At 38.2% G+C, this 23,737-nt stretch overlaps 2 protein-coding genes across 3 annotated transcripts; one reads left to right on the top strand and one right to left on the bottom strand.

Moving 5' to 3' along the window:
- The first annotated feature begins 2,189 nt into the window (after positions 1-2,189).
- On the top strand, positions 2,190-11,107 carry ggt5b (gamma-glutamyltransferase 5b). 2 transcript variants are annotated; one of them, XR_012768376.1, is made up of 13 exons: positions 2,190-2,423; positions 4,016-4,143; positions 4,255-4,350; positions 5,389-5,584; positions 7,025-7,185; positions 7,315-7,461; positions 7,608-7,738; positions 8,211-8,398; positions 8,508-8,599; positions 8,712-8,821; positions 8,904-9,014; positions 9,216-9,912; positions 9,947-11,107. XR_012768376.1 is itself a non-coding variant. In XM_075456041.1 (12 exons), exons 1-12 carry the CDS (start codon positions 2,254-2,256, stop codon positions 9,360-9,362), a joined length of 1,677 nt encoding a protein of 558 aa, XP_075312156.1. In that variant the 5' UTR covers positions 2,190-2,253; the 3' UTR covers positions 9,363-11,107. The 2 variants fall into 2 exon arrangements, 1 of the variants encoding a protein (XP_075312156.1); XM_075456041.1 differs by having other exon boundaries at positions 9,216-11,107.
- Positions 11,108-14,949: 3,842 nt separating this feature from the next.
- Positions 14,950-22,015, bottom strand: ggt1b (gamma-glutamyltransferase 1b). The gene is made up of 12 exons (XM_075455566.1): positions 21,847-22,015; positions 21,497-21,627; positions 21,296-21,385; positions 20,846-21,038; positions 20,584-20,744; positions 19,196-19,345; positions 18,053-18,189; positions 17,188-17,375; positions 16,978-17,105; positions 16,569-16,681; positions 16,319-16,432; positions 14,950-15,655 (listed from the first exon to the last, which is right to left on the bottom strand). Exons 1-12 carry the CDS (start codon positions 22,011-22,013, stop codon positions 15,509-15,511), a joined length of 1,719 nt encoding a protein of 572 aa, XP_075311681.1. The 5' UTR covers positions 22,014-22,015; the 3' UTR covers positions 14,950-15,508.
- Positions 22,016-23,737: the final 1,722 nt, after the last annotated feature.

Raw genomic sequence — 23,737 nt, forward strand, 5'->3', positions numbered from 1 at the left:
TATTCTTTTCTCCTACACCAACGTATTTTTTGGTACTTTAGGCTGGTCTTGTAACAACCTTTGACGCAAGGGGACTAAAAATGCACAACTCAAGGAAGGTATGTAAAAAAACCCAAAAAGGTTTATTCCTAAAAACTAAAGACGCTCACAGGGAGGATAATCCAAGACGTAAATCACAATGGACATGATCTTAATCTAGTAATACTTGATAGCTTAAACTCACTGGACGGACATGCAAGACAAACTGGCAACGAGACAAGGGAGACGGGACTATTTATACATGAGGAGGAACACATGTGGAAACAGTCTGAGCGGGGAAGACAATCACACAAAGGGAGAGAGTCATGGTCTGAAATTAAAGGGAAAGGTGAGTACAAAATAAAACAGAAAGTGGCTGACAAGACAAAGTGGATAACAAGACCACTCATAACATAGTAATAATGACAACACTTTCACAGGAAAACTTCAACATGTTTGAAGAGACACAACAGGTCTGCCTGCCTACAGCACAGCTGTATATCTTTTCTAATAAACCTTGTGTGATTAACAATGGCATTCGTCATTATTCAAGATTCAAGATTCAAGAAGCTTTATTTATCCCGAGGGAAATTGCTGTGCAACAGTTATGGTACAAGATGGAAAGTACTAAAATTAAACAAAATTAAATAGAATAAAAATAAAATAAAGCTAACATAAAATAACATAAGTAACTGAATACAATATAAGTTGAATAACAAATAAGTTATGAATCAAAAAATGACAGAAGACACAGTTTTCTAAAAAAAAAAAAGTCCCATCAGGACACAGTTCAGTTAATACTCATCGTAAAACGAAATGTTTTTTCCCGAGTTTGAATCAAAGTATCAAACTGAGGCAGCATCCATCCATCCATCCATTTTCTTTACCGCTGAATCCGTCGGTCGGGTCGCGGGGGGGCTGGAGCCTATCCCAGCAGTCCTGAGGCGGCATATTGAATGTTATTTGTTCTTAAGTCCATTAAGTAAAAAGATTCTGATTCCACGTTTGTATTAAATAGTGGAATCCTCGATATGTAGTGAAGCCAACAGAACTGTTAAAAAAGCATGGTTAAAAAAACTAGATGTTAAGTCTCTCCCAAACCAACAATGGTGCAGAACTACTGAAATATGCCCGACCAACTTTGCATCTATATTAGTTTATGAAAAGCTTAATTTCAAAGTCTTGTACATTCACCATGTATTTTCTTAATCATAACATGAAAAAGAAAAATACTTAATCAAATCATCAAAGAAAATGATACGAATGCAATTAAGAAACTTAGATTACATGAAACAATTATTCACTAAATATGGGAAAGTAAACTAAATCACTTTTTGAAATGTCAACCAAAACATTCTCTGCAATAAGTATGAAATGTTTTGCACCTGGAAGTGGTTTTTAAAAGTCCTTATTTTGTAACTCGGGGATTCAGCATGGCGCAGGCACATTTCTACTTTTTAAAAACACTGCTAAATGATAAAGAAAAAGAAGTCATAACTGTTCAAACTGGGATGTTTACATGTTCTACCTTTTTTTCTACGTTGTTTTCATACTTGGGGATTGTTTTGTATAGAAGTCGAATTTAACAAAAAAGGAAATAGTATTATCACATTGTTACATATCTTCTGCTCAGGAAGTGTGGAATTTACTGAAAACCAATCAAATGAAGGGAACCAGTGGCAAAGCAGCAGAGGTCATGCCCTTTCCACATCATTCCAGTGAAAAAGAAATGATACAGTGACAGGGTGCTTTTAGTTTAATGTTTCAAGATGCCTACATGACAAGCATATGTAATATGTTGTAAACTAATCTGGTCCTTGGACGATTCCAACATCTGGAAGATCTCACTCTAAAGGTTTCGCTCCACTGGGTCACTGACTCAAAGTTCATATCAGAGGAAATATAACAGGGAGTGACAAATGTTAGGTTGTGATAATGGGAGACTTCATCAACGTTGCACAAGAAACGTGAGAATGGTCGTTTAGTATGTCTCTGCCTGGAGGTGATACCCGCTTGAAGCATGTCAGACTGACCTGACCCCAACCCTTTCGAGAAAAAGGGTGAATTTACACGATGGGTCATAGTATTCCCAGTTGTGATTCGGTTTCACTTCTGGAGGATGGGAGTAGGAGGGGTAAACCCACGCGCTGGATAAGACAGATTTCACTCAGCGTGTGTGTGGAGTGGAAGAAGCAGCATCTCCTTCAGCTCGAAGATCCCTCCTTAGATAGTCCAATGGCTTATCATAAGTCCTGTCTGGCGTGCTGCTGCATTTTGTTTGTTGTGATTTGTGCTGTGGCTCTCATCTCCCTGTGCATCGCCACGTTTGTTGATGTATGTTCCAGCGGCAGCTTCAGACACGCGGCTGTGGCTGCGGACTCGAAACTTTGCTCCGAGATTGGCAAGTAAGTCACTTCCTCACTAAGTAGCTGGAAACATCCAGCTGGAGAGCCTTGTTGACAGCGTGTGTGTGCTTTTTTAGAATTTTTTTTTCTTCTTCCTGAGAAACGACTTAATCAAACCACAGTAGCCTACTAGGCAGCATGTCTTATCATGGGTGAGGTGTAAAGCCGAACGAAGTGATGGGATAAGCAGTTTAAGAGATTTGATGGGCTGTGTTTGAGTAACAGAGATTATACCTGCAGAAATGGTTCTCCTCATCACAATTATTTCAGGCCACACTTGTAAGAGGGAAAAAAACAATAACTGATTATTTCTGATGTGGAGTAATGATACTTGACCCGTCCTTTGATTGGCTCATTTTATATGGCCATTTGTTGAGCAATATGTCACAATGAGAACCCAATTAATCCGCCGTTCCAGGTAATCCAAACATGGAAAAGATGTTGTGCGTTTTACTCGGATGTGTAGCTCTTCCGGCTTTTGTGTTCAGAAGTTGGCTACAGGGTTTTTTGTCTTCCCTGCCAATATCTGTGAGGGGTTCATTTCCCAGTTCACACTTGAAACAATGGATGTTCTATTAAGGTTTTAGTGACAACGACATGTACAAAGACAAACGATGATCAGACGAATGAGATGCAGTGTTTGAGGAAATATCCTTCCAGATTAAATGGTAATGGCTTGTTCAAACCTAACGGTGTTTAAGTGAAACCTGTCAGTCCCCATATGGTCTGTTTTATGTTAACAACAAACTCCAAGTTTTTTTTTGTGACAAAATTAGATTATAGACCTGACAGAATAACGTGATTTAGCCAAACTTCTGCCTTTCAGCGATTTTCATTTACTTTATCATTTGCACAACACTTTCTCAGCCATCCACAGATGACAGCATGTATTGAATCATTACTTTTCTTCTTCGACTATAATCCTGTTTGCTGCCTCAGCTTGTTTTGATTCTTACGATTGAACTTGTCCGACACTCTGCCTCATGATCCCTTTTCCTTTTTAAAGTTCGTTAAGGATTGAGCTGGCCAGATCTTCATGAAGCAAAAGCATTCCCACCAACCTTCTTGTTGCTCAGTGAGCACATATGATCCCATGCCAGCATCAGAATGAAAAGACCCATTCAGGTCTTTCAGGAACAGCTCAGACTTAAAGCTCTGTTGTGTAGTAAATAAATTTAGATAATTTGATTAAAACACATTACCTGTAATTGATGTGGTAATTTACCTCATTAATCAAATTTAATCGCAAGAAAGCAAAAAATAAAGATAAAAGGAAAGAAAGAAAGAAAGAAAGAAAGAAAGAAAGAAAGAAAGAAAGAAAGAAAGAAAGAAAGAAAGAAAGAAAGAAAGAAAGAAAAAAACGCACCTTGGCTAATAACTTTGAGATTCTGCCAGAAGCCGACTTTGAACGACTAGTTCAAACTTGTCTCTTGGCAATACTGAAATAATCAACCCCAATGTCTGAAACAGCTATTGAAGAATGTGCATTTGTGCGTCTGTGGGAGGGCAAATATTTGGTGAGTAGTGAGGGAGTCAGTGGCAATGTGGGGGCTCACAACTTTCCCAAAAATCCCTCTGAAAATGTTTTCCAGGAACATGCTTCAGCAAGGGGGGTCAGCAGTAGATGGCGCCATTGCAGCTCTTCTGTGTACATCTGTGGTCAATCCTCAGAGCATGGGGATTGGAGGAGGCTCTATATTGGCTGTGAGAAAAGAAAAAGGTGGGTGTTCTTTCCTTACTGGATTTGTGTCCTTTCTTATGTCTTAATTTGTTTTTCCACACAGAGAATTATAAACTATCCCGGTCATTCAAATTTTTCATCTCCTCTTAGGCAACGTCACAATCTACAACTTCAGAGAGACTGTCCCACGGTCATTCAAGGCTAACCTGTTGAATGACTGTCCCACTCCATTCAGACTGTCCACAGGTAGGCAGGGTTTTCTGTCCATGGTGGGTAACACACTTTCTTACGTGGTGCTATTTGATAATAAGGAAAATGTTTTGCCTAATTTTGACTCTCTTTTAATGAATTGAGGTGTCCTCTCGCTGTCTGGTAGAAATTAGCTTTATTAAAATGTTAATGAATACCATACACATTTTATAAATATTGAATAAGTTGATCTGGGATTTTTAAAAGATTAAAGAGTCCAAAAGTAATGGATTGGATTTCTGAAAAGTTTAGTTGCTGCTAGCAGCAAATGCTGGCCCTTCCTGTGTCTTGTTGCCTGGAGACTTTATAGATTGCTGTTCAGTTGCCTCTCCGGTGAGTCTCTTGTCCCACAATTGGACTTTGACAACATCATCTTAAACAGCAGCTGCCGCAGTGATCTGTTCTGCAGCCTTAGAAAGTCAGCAAGTCAACCAAGTCTCCATCTGTTGCTGCTTCTGGTTGGAGTTGTCCCTCAGCTGGCGGCCAGTCTCTCAGAGAGCCCAACGGAAACTTCTGCATTCAGCTACAGCCCAACAATATTCATGAGGAGTCAGTCTGTGGGATAAACGTTAGGTAGCTGGGTGACAGCGAGGTCTGTTATGCCAGCTGTCTGGCCAGCCTGTAGTTAGGGAAACACACAATTAGGTAAACTGGATAGCAGCAACAGACAACTTCTTTGATTAAAACAGAAAAAATGTTGTTTATTCTCTTTTTGTTCAACAACCCTCACGTATTAGTCCCACATTACAGTTTTATATTACATTAGGTCATATTATTGAACACATCAGCATACATCACTGTTGTCTTTAGTGAACTATTTATAAAAGGTTAATGTAATACTTATAGCTTTTTATACCTTATCACCTCTTACTATTTTTTGAGGTTAGTCATTCTTAAGTAGCAAAGAATTTGCATATGTAATCCTACTAGTCAGCCTGAATCTATTACGACACCACATTTAGACAGAATGTAGTTTTTATTATGGTTCCTGTCTTTTGTTTAATTCAGCTTCATATCCCCCCCTAAACATTGTAGGCAGCCAGTGGATCGGCGTTCCTGGAGAGCTGCGGGGCTACGAGGCCATTCACAAACAGTACGGGAGGCTGCCTTGGGAAAAGCTGTTTGAACCAACAATCAAACTTGCAAGGGAGGGTATCCCCATGCCAGACTATCTAGCAACTTTCCTGAGTTCCCCCTTTGTGAAAGTCCATGTGGAGAAGTCATCTCTGTGGTACGACTTCACATTTACTGATTACTGACTGACATATTTTCAAATTCCCTGAAATGATCTTTTCTCAGCAGATTTATTATCTCTAGAATTTATGTGAAACTTATGTCTGGGGGCATCAGTGAACTATAAGGCTTTATGAGTCTTTGTTGAACTTTTATCATGTATTTGTTACAGCATCAATTCTGGAGTTGAGGGCTTTCCTACAAAATTGTGGTTGTAATTTCATGATAATTTTATGAAACGTCTTGGTTATCAACAACTGCGATCAATTTACTTTACATACAACATAAAACTTAATCCCTGTAGCCTCCTCTTCATCAATTATTGTTATATTCTGATAGTACAGGGGCCAGCGTAGGGTAGCCACAAACACAGTGTTCACCTTCTCTCAATAATGTTTGTGTGTTGTGTTCCTTTTCTGACCATGTTTAACTGGCAGTTAGCCTGCTTCCTAAAAAAGTGCAGGCTTTTGGATGTTTATGACACTAGTGAGAATCTGCTAAGTACCATGTTTCATCACTATGGGGAGGAGCATTTAGTCATGATGGAGGATAACATCAGTCAGATGCTTTGCGGAGACACATATTGCACCTACTTTATACAAAACAATTTTATACTAAATTTGATGGAAGATCCGCTGCCTAAATGATATCAAGTTATGGGTGTTGCACAGTGCTCATCAGTCGATCAGCACGTCATTTTTTGCCAAATTATTCTTTCAGAAGTCTGACTTTTGCATTGGAAGGTTTTATTTTCCTGTTAGAGAAAGTTGCTCTTAGTGGAGGCCTGATGTTGTGTGCCTGTGTGTATACCAGCAGCAGAATAGTGGCCCAAAAATGTATTGGGTTAACATAACCCAGAGTTTCTTTGCTGCACTAATATTATGAATCCTTTCTCCTGTGCTGTCCAATCACTGTTTTCCTCCTCTCAAGGTTATCAGTGCTTTGACATTTGTAGTATGCATGTCTTGTGCCCTGATGGCTTGATTGATGTTCTGCATGTACACTCCAACTAAAAAAAAAAAAAAAGGGTTTCAGGTTATGGACATTTCTAGATAATAGATCATTAATTTACCATTATAAATGCAACTAATACAGCCTGAGCAACTTTATAGTTGCAGTAATAAGAAAACATCTGTGAACCCTGTCAAAATACTTATTTCTGCATGAACTAATCAAAAAATGTCACAGAATTGCCATCGAAGTAGAATCTATAAATTGTTCTTAAACCAATAACACACCAACACTTTTAATCCTTAGTGTTTTTATTGAAAACTCCCATGTTGTTTTGTAAAAATGAAAAGTCTGAACTTCTTTTGACCTATTCTTCCTTCTAAAGTGATGTCATTCAACAGCAGATCAGATTCTGTTCTATGTCTGAACTAACAAGCCTCACCATCCTCCTCCTTTGCTTAGTGTATGCCTTTGTGTGTTTCTACAGTAAAGTTTTCTGCAACAAGAACAAAACCGTCCTGGGCAAAGGGGACATGCTGAAGTTACCTAAACTTGCAGAAACCATGGAATTTATTGCAAGGCATGGGGCAGATGGCTTCTACTCTGGCAAGATAGGACAGGACTTAATCCAAGATATTAAAGATGCAGGTTGGTGCAAGATGTGCATGGGCAAGCTCAGAGTATAAGCTTTTATTTACAGAACATGAGAGTATTGTGTATGTACTAAGAGAGGGAGAGAAAAAAAGACTTTATGTATATTTGACTTGTTTGTCTTAGGTGGGACTTTGACGTTGGAGGATCTAAAATCTTTCAAAGTTCAGGTGGACAACGCTTTGACGGTTTCCTTGGGAGATACTCGGATGCACTTTCCTCCACCACCTGCTGGAGGCGCCCTGCTTGCCTTCATTCTCAGCATCATGAAAGGTTTAATTTGTTCTGTAATTAATCTACAATGACCTATTGAATGAATCTACCACCACAACTTTAACGTCTTTGTATGCTGTCAGTGTTAAAGAAGAAAGGGGCAATGGTTTGTACATGAGAATAATTCCAAACCTCTTTTTCTGCAGGGTTCCCGCTGAGTTCAAACTCTCTGTCTGGTGACAAGAAGATTGAGATGTACCATCATTACATAGAAGCAGCCAAATTTGCTAATGGACAAAAGAGGAGCATTCATGATCCTTTGTTTGATGATGGAAAGGTTGGGATCTGAAACAGTTTTGTTATTACACAGTGATCACCGCTCAACTATCCAACTCACCTCAGAATGTTTTTGTGTCTTTCAGATCAGTCTTTTGATTTAATGCCCAAGCTACAGTTTTTTTTAAATGTGTTGTTAAAGTTATTAGATAAGCTAGCAACACATTGCTAACACAATGTCCAGTCACATAATGTTTTTTGGAAAGTTTTGTCATAATATAATATTCATATATTGTATTACCATATATTCTTTATATACAAATATAAAGCTATCACCAGCAGTCACTTAGTGTTCCAAAAAGAGTAGAAACAAGATGAGAATGCTGACCTGGCTAACCTGACTTATTAACTTCTTAAAGAATAATAAAATCCAAAAAGTGAATGTGCAAAAACAAGTCTAGAGGAAATGTAGTTTGAGTTACAGCTTATGTTTGTTGTTATGGTGTATAATAGGGGTCTTGTTCTTTTTTCAGAGTGCTGACCACTTAATTGATCCCTCCTTCACTGATCACATCAGGCAGATGATTCATTCAAACCGCACCCATGACAACTCTTACTATAACAACATCCAGCATCCCTCTGATAGCATGGGGACCACGCATGTATCTGTCCTAGATCAAGATGGACTGGCCGTGTCAGCCACCAGCACCATAAACCAATTGTAAGCAGGAAGACTCTTCAGAGAAGACTGGACTTGTACTGACTCATAAGGAAATTATAATATAATATAATGTGCAGACATCCACTCAGTCTACTGTTCTGTTCCTTAGATTTGGAGGAGCCATTTACTCTCCACGAACAGGCATCATCCTCAACAACGAGCTAGCTGACTTTTGCGGGAGAGCAGACACAGTCAGGGCAGGTAAAGTCCCAGACATAAACAAACCACCACAATCGAATTAAAGGCATTCTTGAGTGTCATCATTTGGTTTCATCTTCTATCTCATCTGAAATGCTAATGCTGTTTTACGCAGGTGAACAGCCTCCTTCCTCAATGACTCCAGTAATACTGGACACAAAGTCTGGAGGGATCCTTGTGATTGGTGGATCGGGAGGAAGCATGATTACCACAGCTGTCGCCTTGGTAACTTTTGTCATTAAAGCACAGTTTGCTTGATAGTTTGTGTGCTTTCTTGTGCTCACACGGTTCCCTTTTACTCTTGCAGTCCATAATAAATCACTTATGGCTGGGGATGAACTTGAAAGATGCCATTGCTGCCCCTATAGTATATGTTGATTCAAAGAACGACGTGAATTTTGAACGAGGCTTTAACGAGGTGATGTATTTTTATCCTTACTGTCCATTGGTGGCATTCAAATTCACTTAAATATGATTATCTAGCTTATGAATAAAATTTATGTTTATATCAATAGATTCAATTGGAGATTGAAAGATAAATAATCCTGCAAATTTAATTTACCTGTACTCAGTTTTTCAGGATAAATGGCATTAATTTGTCTGTGTTGTTTGCCTTCAGTCTGTAATAGATGGCCTGGCAGCTCTTGGACACAAAGTTGGGAACTGGAAATTCTTTTTAAATGTGGTCAATGCTATAGAAAAGGAGAATGGCTGCATCGAGGCTGTGTCAGACCGCAGGAAGATGGGAATGTCTGCTGGATACTGACCATAAGGATGGGCTAATTTCCACTAAAACCTCCCCTTAAGACTGACTAAACCTGTGGCTTTTGAATATATGTGTGCTGCAGCCCTTAAAACAAAATGTGAGTGAATCACTGAATGTTTCTCATCTTTTTCATGAGACACAATCATGAGATCTGAGTAAAAAAGACATCCAATAGTGCAAGAATTTGCAGAACTGACCGTCATGTTCAGATGATCTAATCTAGATTCACTAAACATCTTAATTTGGAAGTAAAACTGCATATGGTCGACTTTGGTTCCAAATGTACAGACAAAGAATATGCAAAACACTGCATATTTCCATCCATTTCTGTTATACTAACAGGTAAAATGGCAAATTAAAATAAACAGCTTGTGAAGCTGATTCTTCAGACAAGTGCTTTTCAAATGTTGCAACTTAAAACTGTGCAAAATGATGATGCTGTAAATCAATTCAATCAATCAATTATACTTTATTAATCCCCAAGGGGAAATTCCAGTTTCGGTCATAGTGTGACCAAGGCATCGCAGCCCGCGGGCTCACGGCCACGCAGGCGCCGCCAGATCGCAGGCGCCGCCAGATCGCAGGCGCCGCCAGATCGCAGGCGCCGCCAGATCGCAGGCGCCGCCAGTGTTAGAGAGCACTTTGCTCTCATACATGTATAACCTCTCCATTCTCATTAAGTCTTCAACAGTTTTTGACACAAATTTCCCCCTAATTTCACCCTGTTTTGCTGAGCTGGGCATTAGTAATTCTTATTAAAACAGGTGGATTGACTTACCATGAAAGCAAATCATACTAATATTCATCTTTGGATCCAAAAGGCTTTTATATGCACATCTGAAAAGTATTATAAGACTGAGATAAATCAAGATGTTGGAATCAAGGTTTAGCCACAGTGGTGATAGCATGAGCGATTTATGATGTCAACACGGTGCTATAGTAGTTTACACATCCACTGCAGTCTTAATCTTAAACAGTAGGTGACGCTATTTACAAAATGGCACTCTACACCACACGAATAACACTGTAAGGAGCCATAGGAAGCACATTTGACGTTCTTTGTGATATTTCAAATAATTTTAATTGTTTGGACATTTTGAATGTTTAAGAAACTCGCTACTTTCGCAATGTGTGACACTCGCTAAAATTACATCAAAGCATGTGGCACTCCGAGTTCTGTGATGTCAAGTTCTTTGGCACCAGCCTACCTTGATGAAGACAAGAACAGCAACCGTATTTTTAGTTTTGATGTTTCTCACAACAGTTGGGTATGAAGGTTCTCCCTTAACCTTTTGAAAGAGAGAAAAAGGGAAAAAAAAAAGGAACTAACTAAATCTAGCTAAGACCATAACTATTTGCCTTTTCAGGTGATTGGACCACACAATATGTAGCGTTTAAGTACTGTGCACTCACGACTGCTCGATTAGTTCTTGTCAATAAGGTCTTGTCAAGTCTGGCAGTATGAGTGAATGTTTTATTTTCTGACTGAACTGAGATTCTTTGATTTCTGTAGATGAGCCAGTTAACGTTTAAAAACTCCTGACTGGCATGCCGTTGGCTGCCCAAACAGGACAGTTTTACTGTGACCTTAAAGATTTTACTGTATGAACCTTATTCAGATTCCTGCCCATAATTAGAACCTAATATGATATGAAAATGTATTTTTATTGCAATGAAATCTAATTTTGTATTTCCTTTGTCATATTGAAACATTTTGTAGAATAATTACTTGTGTTTACAACTATTCACTGTGAATATTTGTGTCATCACAATAAAATGTTAAGTTCAAGAAAAGACGAGTCTCTTTTCTTCAGCAGACATCCTTTTCAAACACAAATTTTCAACATTGCTGAAGCATCCTCCGTACAACCAAAATACACCTAAAAAGCACTTTGAACAACAAATTGCTTTTCTTCAAGCATTTACTTCTTGTTATAACAACAAAGTACGACTTGAAAGTTTGTGAACCCTTCTGAATTTTACTATGTGTGTGCATGAATATGATTCCAAACATCACCTGATGTTCAAATTCCGTGAGACACTATTGTAGTCTTAAAGTCTTTGAAGAAAAAAACCCAATGTCTCATCTCTGTGAGTGGAAAGAGTATGTTATCCTCTAGAATTAGTAACTTAACCTGAAGGGCGAAGTAGTGGGAAGTGTATTCAATCAATCTGATGACACCAGGAGTGGGTGGGTGCTCAGTTTTATTTAAAGATCAGAGAACTATAAAAGTCTCATCTTCAAAGCACGTGTTTGTGGATGTGTATCATGTCGCAAACAACTGCGGCTGCTGTTATCTGAATTTGTTTATGGAGTGCTTTCTTAGACTTGTTGACTGTCCAAAGCAGTTTCCACAGTAAACCACATTCACCCACTCACAGTCACATTCATACACCGAGAACATTTTTCTATTGTACACACGTCCATTTAATGATGAGATTGGAGAGGCTAGGGATCAAACCGCTGGTCTGCCAATTAGTGAATGACTCACTACGCATACTGAACCACAGCTGTTTGATGGTACAGAGTTAAGATGCTGCTCATCCATAGTCAGATTATATAGAAACGGAGTAAATTCAAAGCCATTGTTTGCCTTCATAGGAGGGTTCAAAACACGACATCGTCCGTGATGTTACAAACTAACCAAGGGTTCAAAGGTCATTTCTAAACAGGTTCAGGCATTTGTTGGACTGGTGAATGTTGATGTTCATCCGTTTGCTATCAGGATAACAGTGAACAACAGTGGTGCACATGACAGGACTGTATGGAAAAAGCCACTCCTGTTCAGATAAGAATTTAGGAGGATCACTTGAACAAGCCAGAGGACGATTGGAAAAAGTTTTTGATGGATGCTGCCATAATATAACCGTTTGGTTTGAATGTGAAGTGTTATTTTTTAACCATGGGAAACACGACATTCCAGCATAAGAACTTTATTTCATTTGATAAACATGTTGGTAGTATCATAGTTTTGGCCTGCTTGGCTCCATTTGGCTCAAGATTGTTCGCCATCATTGATGTGACAACGAATTCTGAATGACAACAGTGAAATCCAAAGACAAATATTAGGACAAATAAGTTTCACCCCAAAGCAAGACTGCAAGTTCACAATAAGAAGATTAAAGTTCAGGTTTTGGAAAAGCTAAGTCAAATTCTGCCTCAAATAATCAAAAAAAGAAACTTGTGGTGGAACTTGAAGTGAGCAGTGTATGAAGAATTGGGCTGAGCTGAAGTTCAGAGCTGATCAACGGCTACCAGAAATATTTAGGTGTGTAGGTATTGCTGAGATCTGACCTGGTAATGAAAGTAAAGTTTTCCATACTTTTGGCCTCAACAGCTGTGTGTAATATTGGATCATTTCAAAATATTAGAAAATTAAGTATAACGTTTTAGTGTTGTTTGTTTGATTGGGTTCTCGTTCTCTAATTTTAGGACTTGTGCGAAAAAAATAGTTTTTTTCGGTCATATTTATGCTGAATTAAAGAAAATTCTACAGGGTTCACAAAAGTTTAAGCACCACTGTGGTCTTATCAGCAATAATCTACCTCCTTATTCCAATTTGCCTCTTTTCAGAGCTGCACCGAGACAGAAAAAAAGAAGTAATGAGATACATTTTCAGTTGAGAAACTTATGAATTAGTAATGATTTCTTAAGTGGATTCTGCTCCATTCCCCTTTGAGGCACTCGGTGTGAGTTATGAGAAGATGCAAATTTTAGTCTATCTGAAGTAGCACTGTCTTTGTTGCATGACAAAGGAGTTAATCTGAATAAGCTCTGACTGTTAAGGCTTTCGTGTCATGATATCAACCTCTTTGTGTAAAGAACAGCTATCAAAAGTAAGCGTCATTTTGAAGTATGCAGAAAATATCTCTTGACTGATGGTTTTTCACTTAAACCAAAGGCAGTTAAATAATCCGTTGATGACTCTGCATACTTTCAGCTATAAAACCCATTGATGAATCAAATTATCCCAACTGTAGTTGTTTAAGTTTTTTTTTACAAGCAATTTTGCACATGTGTGTCATTATTTCTATCTGTTGGAATGCTATCTGAGGCAATGAGTGAAGTTAAACTACACATTCACTGACGGCTGATTTTCTTATGCCTGCAGGGTTGATAAATTGTCCCGTTTGAGTTGCATAACTCTGCTCATCATAACTACAGTATGTGGGAAGTCGAACTGTGCTTAATTGGGCCTTCAAGGGAAATTGCAGTGTGACTGTGACAAGGCCATTCGTGTTTTCTCCATAAAAAGCACAACGAATTGCACTAAAAAATGTTAACTATATCAGGTAAAACAACTAAATAGACTTCAAAAAATACTTTTGCTCTCCGGCTTGGTGAACTTGAGGGCTAGGTTGTGTTCGATATAACAGTAATGTGACTCATTTTTTATTCGTGCTTCCTGTAATCCTACCAGCTGCTGTCAATAAAGGAAAAACTGGCAAAACAAACATTAGATGGAAAGACACTCAAACGCCATATATATTGTTTTTACATTCAAACATATTCACATGAGATTAAGTCCAATGAGTAACTCTGAGGCTCCATGCATTAAACTTCTAAGGTGTGGTAGCTGGATTGGTAAGAGAAGAAAGTTCCCTTCCTGAAGGATACTTCCAAGAATTTAGCACCAGCAGGAAATCTGCAATGATAAGTCAGCCCATACTGATAAACACACACATTCTTGAAGTACTCTGTGGTTGGGAACGAACCTCACATCTGTTCACACTCAAGAGTATACATAAATATCTACTGTACACATCTAACTCAGTTTTTCAACAATGAATAAATACTTCCACATTCACAGAGATTTTTACCTTTTTATTTTGTAATAAATATATGTCTGAGTGTTCTGAGCATTAACACACTTTGTAACTCGATATTATGGCTATGTTTACATTACAGCCATATTGTTCAGTTCAGATCAGATTGTACATTTCACAATCTTGCCTGTAATCGTCTTGTGTCTAACTTTCATGTGAACGCGACTGCCCACTCAAATGGCACAAGAGATCTGTTTGCTTGCGTCATTGTATCAACAACAGCAAAAAAGGTCATGTTTGTGAGACCATGAGACTACTTGGGAGTTGAGACATAAAAGTAATTCTAATATTGAAGCTATGGAGCAAATTTAGAAAATGAAAAACATTTGTCCAACGATATCAGTAAAAAAATTTAGAAGGATGGCAAAAGCTAGCTTTTGCTGTGATGGTGGTTACAGCTGGGAGTGCTGTTGTAGTGCTGCAGGTTTATGACAACATTGCTCAATGAATGTGTAGAGCCCCCCCCCCCGGGTTTGTTTGTTGTTGTCAGCACAGACCTAGAAAGGACAGGATGTTTAAATGGAGTGATTCAGATAGATGGTGACTAGATGTTCAGAAATGCACAGCATTACACTGCCTCTTCTGAAAATGAAAACATTTACGCCTATTGTAGACATTCAAAACAGATTATGAGTCTTTAAAATAAGTTTCTTTTACTTTTATTTTAACTTAATTTGTTTTAAAAAATAATCAGAAATAATAGTATAGTAGTGCTGTATCTTAAATTTTCATGAGTATACAATCCAGGTGAGACAAAAAGGAGCCTGAATCCTTGGAGTGATGGGGCAGCAGCAGATGTAGTGTTACGATGAGGTGATTAAGGGCCACTGCACTCAGGGTTGTGGGAAATTACTTTGAGTCATTATTGTATTCTCTGGAACTGTTTGTCCCTGAGGTGTTGTAATCTGAGCTTTCTGATAACTGAATGTGTTCTTATGTAATATTTATATGTCTCATGGCAGGGAGCAGCTTACCACTGCCAGTAATTTACAAAAGTACTTCATAAATAGGTGGGTACAACACAGTTTTTTGTCAGTAAATAAGAATATCAGCATTTACATGTGCCTTTCTTTTCACCTGTTATATAAAAATTTAATATACCTAAAACTAGATCATTTTAAAGCATGTTTTGCACATTTGCTACTTACAAATAGGTGGCATATAAATTTGTTAGACATAAGATTATAAATGACATGAACATTACTCTAACATCTAGTGCTTCAGACTATGAATGCTGGTTGCTGGCCCTTAAATGTAATTTCTCAGGTGGTACAGAAGGTGTCAAAGTTCAGACAGCTACTGATTCTCTGTTGATGACATCAGTAACCAGCTGCGTAGGCCCACTTGCGATGATCTGACTGAGCATGTAGTCCATTTTCATGACGAACCACTGCCTGCACCACGGCTCCAGTTGATGTGAGGAACTCTGTCTCATGGTTCTTCTCTGCCAGACCAATCAGGATGTTCTGTGAGCAAAAGCATGTGAAAACATGAAAACACAGGTTAAACTGAAGAGACGAGGCATGTATACTTTCTTCTTTTCACAAAAAGAAAGGGTCATCAGTTCTGGGGATGAGGCCCATTTTTTATAATCTAAGCTTAATTAATCCTGTTTGATGTGAACAATTTCACGGTGAACTGCTGATGGTATCTAACGTCAAGATAGAAGATTATATGTTTGGATGTAAAAACTTAACTGTTCTGGCATGGAGGAAAAACATACATTTCTAGAATGATTTTTTTACCCTTTGAAGTCAGTATTGTGTTACAAAGCAGTAGACAATTTAAATTATCATACCTGACAAGGTCTAAAGGGGTGGTCAAGAACTATATATATATGGTATATTATATACGATAATATATAATGGAATGTTGATCAATTTGTATGCCTATTTTTTCAGCCAACCAGAAATTGGATTACACCTGAAAGCTTCCCCTTCTTGTTGTTACACTGCAGTGCATTGATCCTTGAAGATAGACGTAATAAACAGTGTCCCTAGTGCCAGTTATGGCTGAGGTGAACAGACCAGTTTTTTTCTGGTTTTGCATGAAAGATTGTCTCCCTGCACAGCACACCTCCCTGCTATTAGTTACATATATCAGTGTTGTTTGCTGTTTATGACACTCACTTTGTCAAAGTCAGGCTCTGCCACAGTGACGTTGGGACTCAGCTGGTTGTGGACCCTTGGATCTGATACAGCTTTCTTTAGATCATAGCTGAAGAACAGTGTGTTCAGAATCACCTGCAAAACACCAGATATGTCAGTCAGTTATCATTTAAACAGTAACTATTTTAATTAATGATAGTAAATATGACCAGTTTACACCAATTTAAATCAATACAGCAGCATTATTAAGTGCTGGCTGTGCACTAATTACCTGAGCAATAGAAGTAGTGATTTTTGTTCCTCCTGAACCTCCGACCACCATCTTGACTTTGTTGTTTTTGTCAAACAGAATGGTTGGACACATAGAAGACATTGGTCTTTTCCCTTAAAACAGAATTTGATGTATAATTATGTTGACACAGTCCAATAAAACAGGTGTATGTTTTTTTTATCCCTCACAATTCCCTTAAAACACTGAACAAATGTTGATTTAACATAATACAACCAAACCCTTCTCAAAAGACTAAAAACATTATGCACAGTGCCGTGAAGGACTAAATGACATCTGCATGACCTATAATCCAACATCTACCCAAGAGCCAAATCCACATGACAGATTTGTGGGTTTTGCAAATCTTAATGTTAAAGTCTTTGTATGAACATGTTGGCTATAATCCAACCTGGTCTTATAAAGTTGCTCGGTGAAGGAGGAACACCAAAGCCATTTGTGATGAGCGGGGAACTAAAGTCGTCCATCTCATTGTTGAGAAGAATCCCTGTAGAACTTGACATAACTTTGGAGCCCAAACTGCAGAAAAACATTAATGATTGAAGATTAATGTATGAGGCATGAGGCTGAATATGTTCTCCAGTTTAAAAAGAGGTCTTACAATTGGTTGATGGTGCTGGTGGCGGCCACGGCACTTCCATCCTCTGATACTACAGAGAGGTGTGAGGTCCCATGGTTTTCAGGCAGGTAAAACTCTGGCTCATAGTAATTCATATGATGTGTGGTTTCATCAGTGATCTTTCCACGGAGGATATCAGCATATGGAGTTGAGGTCATATTCTGGATGAGCTTTTGAGGAAAAAAGAATTGAATGATTCAAACTCAGAACCTTCAACGTGCATATGCAAAGACTGGAGTCGATGTTTATAGAAGCATATTCCCAATCCCAACTCATCACAAACTGACACTCTGTCAAGTTCTGATGGACAAGGAACTGCTGCTTACTGCCAATGTAGGGTCAGAAAAATGTCAATCTATAGGGTGGGTTACTGACAACAGTGACTGTTGATGACTCACAAAACAGTGATCATAGTCAGGCATTCTATGTTTCCACTGTGTGATGGTACATCCCTTTTCTGTTATTGAAATTCCTTCACGTTTCTTAAATAATTTGCAGATACTCTGCGCTATAAAGGGAGAAATATGCAAATCCCTTCCAATCTTCCTTTAAAGAACAAAAATTTAAAGGATTTTCTCACACATTATTTTAGAAACAGGAGCTCCTCTGTCCATCTTTCCTGCTCAGACTCAACCTTTCATGGATATTGCTTTTGTACTAAACTTTGATTGCAATCACATGTTGACATAACCTGTTTAAAATAACTTAATTTTTAATTTTTTATCTCAATAATATCCTCATTTTCCACCATCATATATGAGGAACCTCTTAAAAGTATCATAATAACTATATGAATCCACCAAAACTAGAACACTACTTTAGCTTTCCTTAGAGACTGTGGACTTACATCAGTTATGTTGAGAAATTCTGGATCTCCAAGTAAAGTTCTCTTTGCATAGGCAAAACGAAAGGCCTCCACTATGCGATGGTAGGTTAGGATTTTTTTCCCTGTGCTTCCCACACTGTCTGCGGTGAAGTTATAACCTGAAAAAAAAAAAAAAAAAAAACAACCCACATTAGCCATCGATTTTAAATCAAGATCTGACCAGTCTGGGTCCATTCCCTCAGGTTCAGGTGGGAATAAACGACACAGACTAACTGAACCTGACACAGGCTGTGTATTCACTTCGTCTAAAATCTGCCGTGACCAAATCATGAGTGATAGTCCGAGGTGTAAGATAGAAGAGAGTTTTGGGTTGATGGGTCTCAGCTGTCTTACAGATGCGGGAGTCACGGTAAATCAGCAGGATGAGAATTTTGGCCAGTTATTGAAATGCGACTGAAGCTTTAACCAGTCAACTGTGTCCAATTAGAGGTAAACTTGTGAGGTTAGCGTTGGTGTGTCAGGCAGGGGGGCACAGTGAGTGGGAGGCCCGTCAAAGGAAAGGAAAGGTTTTGGGAGATTAATTATTTTAGAAGAAAGTTTCTCATCTAATCCTCAGTGGCAGACACTGTCACTGTTCTGACATGAAGCTGAGGCAGCGAGACGGTGCCTTCACAGACCAGCAGTTTGGATTTTATGGTCTGTGTGAACATCCAACAGAGAGAAAAGTTGAATCAGACACATGATGATGTAAACAAACACAATATATGAATGTATGATAAAAAGGATAAAAGATGCAGGTAGCAATGATTTGATAAACAGACAGTTGCTGCAGACAGTGGGTTAATGACTTCCTCATTTTAACTTTTTGAGACTTGACACTGCTTTATGAAATGTTATTGTGTTATTATGAGGCACCATCTGTGAGTGTTGATCTTGTCATCTATCCTAAGTTTATGACAATTCATGTGAGAAGCTGACAGTTTATTACGAGGCCATCATTTAAATTATGAATCATATTTGTTGCTGTTTGCAGAATTCTACTTATTTTAGGGGTGGATTTGCTCAACATGCCTCTTCCAGCTGATTTCTTTATGTGAGAATGACTGCAAGGCATCTTACACTCTCCCACTCAGGATGCTTTTTGGACAAAGCATCAAGGCTTACCATTCAAGATGTTTAATATCAGTGATAGCACAGGGCCGCTAGCAGGGGCATTGGGAACAGCCATGGTGTACTCCCCCACATTCACCCTTAGAGGGTTCTCATCCAAGACAGGCACATAATCCCTCAGATCCTCCATTGTGATGATACCGCCTAAACATGGATTTACAAACACTGTGAATGCATACTAGGGCAGAAATGTAAAAACAAATCTACCTTACATTGCAAAAGAGACATCCACAGGAGTTCATACAGAATATATGAATGTATACAGTACGGTCTCCCGCTCAGTAGTTACAAAGATGTGACCCAATCGGCAGAAGTGGTCCTTTTGATCGTACGAAACAATCTTAATTTACAAAAGGTGTCTATTTTCCAACTTTTAAAAAAAAAATCAGCATAAATTATGACTGTTCAAGTACATCTTTTTTGACAGGAGGAAATATCCACGCACACTGCCATCATAGTTGTGATAAACTTTTATCAGAAACGCATTCATCTATTCAAAGTGAAGGACAAAGAAAATACTAAGCAGCTGTTTGACAGTAAATGTTTCTTACAATGAAACATATATCATATAATTCAATGAAATTAAGAGCACAGTGTGCAGAGGTTCTCTCTCTCATTACCATAATAAAACAAGTGGAATTTATTGATGCTTTTAAGTGTAGACTTGGTCAGTGTTTTATCTTGACAAGTCTTTATTGCAGTTCATTATAATCCATTAAAAACTGCATATACAGTGTAGCATTTCTAATGCTGTGACCCAACCCAATCTCACAGCAGAACATGAAATAGTCACTAAAACATGATCTTTTGATCCATGCATCCATCCCTGCATAAAATAACTCCATAATGAAACACCCTCACTGCTTATCTTGAAATGAGTTTTGCATCAAATTTAACAGGTGAGAAAGTCCACCTTTAAAGGCTGGAGGGGCTGGAGCTACACACACACACACTCACACACACAACTATCAAGCACAACAACCAATTTCAACTGAAGCCCCAACCACTGATGTATTAAAGTCATTTTGCTTTGAAGTGTTTCAGGATTCAGTCACTATTTTCTGACACTTTATGTTGTTGATTTGTCACAGTTACAATGAACACATTACAAACTACATGGTTAAAGTTTCATATTTCATCACGTGTTTAAGGTTAGGTATTAAAACAACTTGGTTGTGGTTAGGTCAGGCTGTCTGGCACTGAAAGACGCTGTAATAAAACATTCAATTTAAAAATTTTTCTGCAAGATTTAAGAGGGAAAATGGGGGACACTGATTATATGGTTTGTGGCTGTAGACTTGGAGTCTTTTTGACCATGTAACTTCTGTTTAAGCTTATCTGGAGATTATGAACAAAACTTGGATGATTAAAGAAAATGTTACCTGCTGCGTGAATATCTTTTACAAGATTCTGGGCCAGCTGTCCTGTATAGAAAGCGTCAGGGCCCTCCTCTGCTATTGTCCTATAGGTTTCTCCCAGTTTGGTAAATCTAATGGTTTCATTTTCTTTTAGGATGTCACCATTTTTCCCACAAAACACTTCACTGCAAGAAGAAAAGAAAAGACCTTTTAAGATGTAGGAGAACATTTGTAAAACAGTTACAGTTGAATAATAAGAGACTGATTATTGTTTGATGGCTCTCACCACAAGGCTTTGTCGTTCTCGATGGTCTTCTTGTGTCTGGACAGAGCTGAGGCGAGGGCCCTGCCAAGTGGAAATCCCTTTTCTGCAAGTTCAATGCTTGGCTGAAACAAATCTTTCCAAGGAAGTTTACCATGCCGTTGATGTGCCATCTGATAGCCTCGAATCTCCCCTGGTACAGCAATGGACAACCCTCCTACAGTTTGAGAAACCATTTCAACAAATCTCAACAGAAATTTATTTAAGGGAACTGGTGTGTTGTTTTATAAAGATTTTTTATTTTATTATAAAGATTTTTTATATCCATACATATTTTTCTCACTCTCAACCACATGACACATTTACTTGAGAGGCCATTGCAAACTCTGCAAATGCCAAACCTTTGCGTACACTCATGTTTTATTTCAGCAACAGCTTCTCTCAGCTTGTCTGACTGCTCTGATTTAACATTACCTCTCTGGGATAAATCTGTACTGTTCCCAAACATGTTCTCCGTCGCATTGCTTGGTGCAGTCTCTCTGGCATCAATGGTCTCAACTGTCCCTGTGTGGAAGTCAAACAAAAGAAAATGCATTGTGTGAATTTGCTTTGTAAGTGGCAAAGAAAACAGCACATACTTCTGTAGGCAATACGTGTGTTGGCGTGAAATTGTACCAGTTTTTGCGGAATAGATGGTGAAGAAAAGCCCCCCTCCTATGCCCATACTGTGAGCATTCATTACTCCAACACATAGTAGCCCTGCTATAGAGGCATCCACTGCAGACCCCCCTTTCAACAGTATGTCTCTGTGGTAAAATATAAAGGAAATAATAATGAGAATAATTAAAATACACACCAGGAAGAAGATTTGTTGCAGATTTGTTTTTATTCTCAAGAGCTTTAGACAATGTGTAGGCAGAAACAGAAATAAATCAAACAGTAAATAATAAAAAGCAAAATGTCTCTAAATGCAGACTTTTGTTCGTGTGTTTTAAGGTTGGTGAACTGTGGAAACAAGCTCTCACCTGCCGACCTCAGAACATGGTCCAGCGTCTGCTGCCACCGCTGCCTTCAGATAAACTGTCTCATCCGTCGGTTTCCTCTGCCCCACACCAAAGAACACACCCACAAAAGTGGCAGCAGATGCCAACAGCAGCATCGCCAGTGCCACTATTACTATCTTCTGAGCCATTTTTCTTGATTAAGAATTGAATGATTTCTGTACGATCTGACAGAATAAAGCAGAAAACATCATTTGTAAGTCATGATTTGTGATGTTGCCATTGGAAAAAAAACTGGGCATGGTAAAACAATTACAAGGAAAAGCTGAATTAAAAAAAGTTATGACTTCACTTGAAAAGATGGAGAAGATAAATTAGCAGTGTGTCATCACATCCCTCAGATGTTTTCAGAGTAACGCTATGGGCAGACAGCTACTCCTTAGTGTCTGTTTGTCAGTCATTCATGTAAACTAATATTCATGAAATCACACAGCTGTTGTTACGCTTTTGTTAAATCTTTAACTGAAAATAATGTTAATCTCTATGGTAATGATGCTAGTTTGTCCTGTGATGCAGATGCCATTAAATCCCAGCATTGCTTTGATGATTTCTAAGTTTCTCTCTGTAATTATGAGCTATTTCTCTACGCAGATAAAATTAAAGACAGGATTACTACCCAAGCCAAAAATATAACTTTTGTCCTCTTTATTTTGAATCACACTAAACTGAAAGTGTGACTAAATACTACTGACATAAATTTGAATTTTCAAATATTTTAAGAGTAAACTGGTAAGCACATTAACACTTTTCTGTGCAGGAATAAATTATATTTTGCTCTTAAACGCAGAAAAAACTGTATCTGCCAAACATTTCAAACTGAATGCAAAAACAGTCTGAGCCATTAACTAAGAAGTGGGAAATGCCCCTTTACATTTCTTTATTGTTGTCCTTATATGCAGACTCTTATCCTAATTGCTTAAGTGATTAGATTAGTTATCACAGTTACTGGATGTTTTTTTTCATTGAACTTGAAAGTTTCCCCTACTGTGTATATGCAACCTGGAGGTTTTATTTTTTTTAACCAGCTATACTTCTAGTTTATCTACTTTGAACAATGTCACTGACCTCATCTTTTGAACAATTTCTATAGTCATTCATCTGTGTGTTAATCTATACCTCAATGTATTCTGAATGTAGAAGAAGCTTGGCAGGTTTAAATAAGTTATATATGTTCAGTGAAACTACAGCTCAAACCTACAGTTTGTTTTTTATATATGAGCTTTATGTAAAGCTCATATATAAACAAAATTGCACTAATATAGTGTGACTATTTGTTCTACAGTAAGTCAGTGGGCAAAGGTCACTCAAGTCAGTTTGGACCAAATAAAACCAACTCAAGACCACTTGCACTCACACATTAACCAGCCCAGCTCCAGCAAGATTTGTGCTGTATCCAGAATCTACATTAGGTAAGTGAGAAATAAGGCCTGTTAACAGGCCGAAAATAAGGATACTTCCCTTTGAGTTGTACCTGTTAATACAAACAACTGCAGGCTGCTTTTGGTCAAACATTAAACTTAGTTTACTCGCTGAACAAACTTGCGTTCAAGTTCATGTTGACAGAATAGAAAAAAACAGTTCTAAGTGTTCCAGTTCATATAAATACAGTCAACTACCACTACTGATCAAATAAATGTCCATGCTAACATTTTTTTTGTACCCATCAAACCCCCAAATTGTAGTGCTAACAATGTTAAACTGTTTGAGTCATGCATGACGCTGCAGATTAGTTTTAGATTTGCAAGACCTGACTGCTACAGAACCATCTTGGCAGCACTGTATGTGGCCCAATAAGACAAATTACTGAAAAATAAAGCCTGGATTGTTTTAACTTAATACTTCAAAAACCCAAAAC

The sequence above is a fragment of the Odontesthes bonariensis genome, chromosome 22 (assembly GCF_027942865.1).
Source record: "Odontesthes bonariensis isolate fOdoBon6 chromosome 22, fOdoBon6.hap1, whole genome shotgun sequence".
Lineage (NCBI taxonomy): Eukaryota > Metazoa > Chordata > Actinopteri > Atheriniformes > Atherinopsidae > Odontesthes > Odontesthes bonariensis.